The 6,534-nt window shown below is 30.7% G+C and overlaps 1 protein-coding gene across 1 annotated transcript; it reads left to right on the top strand.

Annotated features, from left to right (window-relative positions):
- Positions 1-706: 706 nt before the first annotated feature.
- Positions 707-4,948, top strand: LOC124418997. Its single transcript, XM_046947058.1, has 4 exons — positions 707-727; positions 2,725-2,874; positions 2,941-4,071; positions 4,138-4,948. Exons 1-4 carry the CDS (start codon positions 707-709, stop codon positions 4,492-4,494), a joined length of 1,659 nt encoding a protein of 552 aa, XP_046803014.1. The 3' UTR covers positions 4,495-4,948.
- The last annotated feature ends 1,586 nt before the right edge of the window (positions 4,949-6,534 follow it).

Below are 6,534 nucleotides of genomic sequence, written 5' to 3'. Positions count from 1 at the left end.
GTTTTTGTTGATGACACATTGAGATTAATTGAATTTAAATTAAATGTAATCAAGATATTTGTGTTTAGACTTTGAGCGATAGAATGAAAACTGTTCAAAACAATCCTCCCAAAAATATTTATTTATTTTCTACTTCAAATATCCCGCCCTATATAATTAAAACCTGAAGACAACATAAACTCCTATCATACTATACCCAAAATTTCTTAAAACGTAATCCTGTTTAAACTGTTTAAGTCATAGTTACTGTTTGGGTCATAGTTCTAGGAACTTATGTTTCACCTAATCGTTTAGTTTTCCTTAGGATTAAATACAATCTAGTTAAGATCTTATTGGACTATATTATCTTTCTGGTAAGAACTCCAAAAAGCGAATTCTCAGCGTATACCCAGAGTAAGTTTTTCGAATATTTTCTCAATGAGTGTGTCAGAGAAGTATGATGGATTGGTGTCACTTGTATAAGATACTTTAGGTGACACCATTGAATGTTCTTTCCATGTCCGGGTATGTTCGAAGTCTACTCTGTTCATACCCGATTTAGCAGAGTGTTTTCTATGTGAGAAAAAACAAGTCGGCTTATTCGATAGATTCATATTTCGGTCTACTGAAACAAGTAGAATTTTTTCTATAACATACTAATTTCTGTTAAAGATCCTTTGGAAATACAGTAATGATTAGGACGTGATTTCGACTTTGTAGAAACTTGATGGCGGAGGTAGTGTTCAAGGTTTGAGTGATCCGTAGATGGCTTTCAGATAAAGTATACTGAGACTGTGATCATTGCCTTTAACGATATACCTTCATTGTTTAATAAAGTTACTTTGTTTACATCTAAATCATGGAATAGATAGATAGATAGATAGATAGATAGATAGATAGATAGATAGATAGATAGATAGATAGATAGATAGATAGATAGATAGATAGATAGATAGATAAATAGATAGATAGATAGATAGATAGATAGATAGATAGATAGACAGACAGACAGACAGACAGACAGACAGACAGACAGACAGATAGATAGATAGATAGATAGATAGATAGATAGATAGATAGATAGATAGATAAATAGATAAATAGATAGATAGATAGATAGATAGATAGATAGATAGATAGATAGATAGATAGATAGATAGATAGATAGATAGATATATAGATAGATAGATAGATAGATAGATAGATAGATAGATAGATAGATAGATAGATAGAAAGATAGAAAGATAGATAGATAGATAGATAGATAGATAGATAGATAGATAGATAGATAGATATAGATAGATAAATAGATAGATAGATAGATAGATAGATAGATAGATAGATAGATAGATAGATAGATAGATAGATAGATAGATAGATAGATAGATAGATAGATAGATAGATAGATAGATAGATAGATAGATAGATAGATAGATAAATAAATAAATAAATAAATAAATAAATAAATAAATAAATAAATAAATAAATAAATAAATAAATAAATAAATAAATTAATAAATAAATAAATAAATAAATAAATAAATAGATAGATAGATAGATAGATGCATATATAGATAGATAGATAGATAGATAGATAGATAGATAGATAGATAGATAGATAGATAGATAGATAAATAGATAAATAGATAGATAGATAGATAGATAGATAGATAGATAGATAGATAGATAGATAGATAGATAGATAGATAGATAGATAGATAGATAGATAGATAGATAGATAGATAGATAAATAAATAAATAAATAAATAAATAAATAAATAAATAAATAAATAAATAAATAAATAAATAAATAAATAAATAAATAGATAGATAGATAGATAGATAGATAGATAGATAGATGCATATATAGATAGATAGATGCATATATAGATAGATAGATGCATATATAGATAGATAGATAGATAGATAGATAGATAGATAGATAGATAGATAGATAGATAGATAGATAAATAAATGGATATAGATGATAAATAGATATCCGCATCTAACGATTTGGTTATAGCATACAGGGATAGTGTTCGAAGCAGGAGGGTATGTGTTCTGTCTATAACATCGGCGTTGGGAAAAGAAACTTACAAGAATAGTATTCTAGACAAAAGCTCTTGTACTGATGCACAACAGTCGTTTTAGCTAAAAAGCATTGCGTCCATTTCTTGGAAATTAGTTCATTCCTGTTGAAGATCAGTTAATCAATCAGTCTTTAAGATATTAGATATAGTGACAAAGTGTCTGCTACAATGATTAAATGCTCTTAAAATTAATGCAATTAAAAAATTTGTAAATGGACCTAAATGTTACACCTTTTCAAGACAAGCAGTTGTGCAATTTTATTGTTTATTCTATCCACTATTAACGTTTTGCAATTCATGTGATTAAAACTTCTAAGGGCCATAGCTTCACCACACCAGCATTGACATGTGACTAGATATTATAAAGTTACCTGTAATTTTCTTGCATGTAATTACAAAACAGGAAAAAGAAAATTCAATTAATTTCTAACTTAATAAGAACATATAATTTAAAGTTTTTTTTTTTTAACAAACAAACACTTTCAATGGCACATTTATCATCATAAAACTTTATTAACGAGAAAAACTAAAATGAAATACATGAAATACATATTCTGTATATATGTATGAAGTAATAAAACTTTGAAAAACTTTTGCCAAACTTTAAACTTAACACACTTTCAAGTGTTGAAATAATTTTTCCCCTTTTTTGCAGGTTGAACCAGATTTTTTAATAAGTTTTCTAAATTCATCAATTGAATCTTTGGAAAAATGTAAAGATAATGAAATAAATGGCATAATGCCCAAAGAAGAGTTATTGGAAAGATTGAGAGAAAAGAAAATATCAATGGAAAGAATGTATTTGGTAAGTTGGGGGAAGGAAAAAAAATAATTCTAGAAAAGTGTTAAGTTAATTTTATCTTTCTCACAGGATAACTCCGAAAGAGATGCTGACTCATCACTGTCATTTTCCCAAAGTCTAGGCGATAAGTATAGTAGTAAACACAGTGCCCCACATTCACAAGAACATCGACCTCACAGTCCACCCCATACAAAACGCTTAGATAGTAGTAAGAAATCCATATCTAGTCCCTCCATGGGCACAACTATGCCCTTGATGATTTCGGAATCGCCTAGTATGGGTTCCATGCAAGTACAGTCACCACAAACTAGTCAACCACCAACGCAATCGGCCGCTGCCCAAACGGTGGTGCCAGCACAAAATAAAGTCAATGATATTGCCCAAGATAATAGCATCACATCGGAGCCTTCAGAAACAACCACCACAACTACAACGACCAGTGAAGATGTGGTGACCACCTATAAAGAACCCAGCCTAAAAGATTGCTCATCGGCGTCATACAGTCAATCCAAACAGAATGGTAGCTTAAAGGATAACGTCAATAACAACAATTCCTCTACAACGGAGAGGGTAAGCAAAGACAAGGCCGTCAAGGGTGAAGGTCAACATATAAAGCAATTAAATGGAGATGGAGACTCTAAGGAGGAAAAACTTAACGATAAGTCTGAAGCTAGTGATAATGTCAGTGGTGAGGGAGCAGAGACTGCTAATGAGGAAGTAAAGGGCGAAGGTGCCAATAGTGTAGAAAATAGTCAGGCATTAGATAGTGAGGACAGCACAGCCGCTCTACAGCAACAATTGCATGCTGCTGCAGCTGCGGCCGCTTTAGTGCATGGCAGCTATTCGAAGCCAAATTTAAAGGTAGAATCATCGGACGTGTACCAAATAGTAGATGTTATAAGGCGTAATACCAATTTAAGTTTTGATCTCTCCTGTGAGGCTTTACGTGTAGTACTCACTAGTCTAGAGCAGCTGTACAATGGTGCCATTAATCCCTATTTAGAAGCAGTAGCTATACATGTAACCGATAAGGTGGAAACGCCCAAAGGACTCTTGGGAATGACTCATGATTCCAAACGGCTGCAATATATTTTCTCACAACTGGCCGATTGTAAAAATGATGCGGAGCAACGCACCTGGATGTTGTACGAAGATGAGGATGATATTGTACAGTTTTTAGAGGAACTTGTAGAAATATTGGTATTAATAAATTTAAGCTATTATCAGTTGAATAATCTAATTTGTTTCTTATTTTCCATCTTCTAGAATAATGCCGATGAAACTATTAGCTGTTATGAAATGTCCTGTGATCAATATCAGGCCTTGGTCAATTTAGTTCAATACTATCAAATGGAAACTAGATGGCCCATCAAACGTCTATTGCTGAAAACCTTTACGGCCGCTTGTCATTTGGATCACATTATTGTAGATATCTTGTTGACCTCCGTCTTGCCTTTGGAAATTGTTGAGGATATGAAAACGAACTTTTCGAATTTAGATCGTTTTAAGCAATTAGTCAAAATGTTAACAATTATATTTTGTTTGGGACAACCCATGCCAGTTAATCATCAAGGTAAGTTAAAATGTTATTTTAAATTCCTAAAGAAAATGAATTTTGAGTGATCACAATTAAACGCATTTTTTTAACAACTCAATATTAACGGTGGTTTAGAGGTTTTTAGTTTTGAATAACATTTCGTATGAAAACTGGACTTTTGGTGGGATATATAAGTATATTAACTAAGTTTTAGTTCTGATTCAATTTTTCTAAAAAATGGACATTGTGTGAGAAATATAAGTGATCACAGATAAACGTATATTTCTCAAAAAACTCAATATTAACGAAGTTATAGAGGTTTTTAGTTTTGACTCAAATTTCCTAAGAAAAGTGGACTTTGGGTGGGATATATAAGTGATCACAGATTAACGTCTATTTCTCAAAAAACTCAAACTCAAATTTCGTAAGAAAAATGGACTTTGAGTGGGAAATATAAGTGATTACAAATTAACGTCTATTTCTCAAAAAACTCAATATTAACGAAGTTATAGAGGTTTTTAGTTTTGGCTCAAATTTCATATCAGGAATGGACTTTGGTTGGGAAATATAAATGATCACAGATTAACGTCTATTTCTCAAAAAACTCAATATTAACGAAGTTATAGAGGTTTTTACTCAATATTAACGAAGTTATAGAAGTTTTTAGTTTTGACTCAAGTTTCCTAAGAAAAGTGGACTTTGGGTGGGAAATATAAGTGATCACAGATTAACTTCTATTTCTCAAAAAACTCAATATTATTTTAGTTTTGACTCAAATTTCCTAAGAAGAGTGGACTTTGAGTGGGAAATATAAGTGAACACAGATTAACGTCTATTTCTCAAAAAAAAAAAAAAAAAAAAAACTCAATATTAACGAAGTTATAGAGGTTTTTAGTTTTGACTCAAATTTCCTAAGAAAAGTGGACTTTGAGTGGGAAATATAAGTGATTACAAATTAACGTCTATTTCTCAAAAAACTCAATATTAACGAAGTTATAGAGGTTTTTAGTTTTGACTCAAATTTCCTAAGAAGAGTGGACTTTGAGTGGGAAATATAAGTGAACACAGATTAACGTCTATTTCTCAAAAAACTCAATATTAACGAAGTTATAGAGGTTTTTAGTTTTGACTCAAATTTCCTAAGAAAAGTGGACTTTGGGTGGGAAATATAAGTGATCACAGATTAACGTCTATTTCTCAAAAAACTCAATATTAACTATGTTATAGAGGTTTTTAGTTTTGACTCAAATTTCCTAAGAAAAGTGGACTTTGGGTGGGAAATATAAGTGATCATAGATTAAAGTATATTTCTCAAAAAACTCTATATTAACGAAGTTATAGAGGTTTTTAGTTTTGACTCAAATTTCGTAAGAAAAGTGGACTTTGAGTGGGAAATATAAGTGATTACAAATTAACGTCTATTTCTCAAAAAACTCAATATTAACGAAGTTATAGAGGTTTTTAGTTTTGACTCAAATTTCCTAAGAAAAGTGGACTTTGGGTGGGAAATATAAGTGATCACATATTAACGTCAATTTCTCAAAAAGCTAAATATTAACGAAGTTATAGAGGTTTTTAGTTTTGACTCAAATTTCCTAAGAAAAGTGGACTTTGGGTGGGAAATATAAGTGATCACAGATTAACGTCTATTTCTCAAAAAACTCAATATTAACGAAGTTATAGAGGTTTTTAGTTTTGACTCAAATTTCCTAAGAAAAGTGGACTTTGGGTGGGAAATATAAGTGATCACAGATTAACGTATGTTTCTCAAAAAGCTCAATATTAACGAAGTTATAAAGGTTTTTAGTTTTGACTCAAATTTCCTAAGAAAAGTGGACTTTGGGTGGGTAATATAAGTGATCACATATTAACGTATATTTCTCAAAAAACTCAATATTAACGAAGTTATAGAAAAGAAAAGTGGACTTTGGGTGGGAAATATAAGTGATCACAGATTAACGTATATTTCTCAAAAAACTCAATATTAACGAAGTTATAGAGGTTTTTAGTTTTGACTCAAATTTCCTAAGAAAAGTGGACTTTGGGTGGGAAATATAAGTGATCACAGATTAACGTCTATTTCTCAAAAAACTCAATATTAACGAAGTTATAGAGGTTTTTAGTTT

This window comes from Lucilia cuprina, chromosome 3 (assembly GCF_022045245.1).
Source record: "Lucilia cuprina isolate Lc7/37 chromosome 3, ASM2204524v1, whole genome shotgun sequence".
NCBI lineage: Eukaryota > Metazoa > Arthropoda > Insecta > Diptera > Calliphoridae > Lucilia > Lucilia cuprina.
The sequence above is the reverse complement of the archived record's forward strand: the minus strand, read 5'-3'. Positions and strand labels throughout refer to the sequence as shown.

Bases quoted from the DNA above. Each gene is read 5' to 3' on its own strand.
- LOC124418997 (XM_046947058.1), top strand. From the start codon at position 707: ATGGCGGAGGTAGTGTTCAAG. The intron at 728-2,724 runs GTTTGAGTGATC...CCTTTTTTGCAG, and splicing joins TGGCGGAGGTAGTGTTCAAG to GTTGAACCAGATTTTTTAAT. The intron at 2,875-2,940 runs GTAAGTTGGGGG...TCTTTCTCACAG, and splicing joins CAATGGAAAGAATGTATTTG to GATAACTCCGAAAGAGATGC.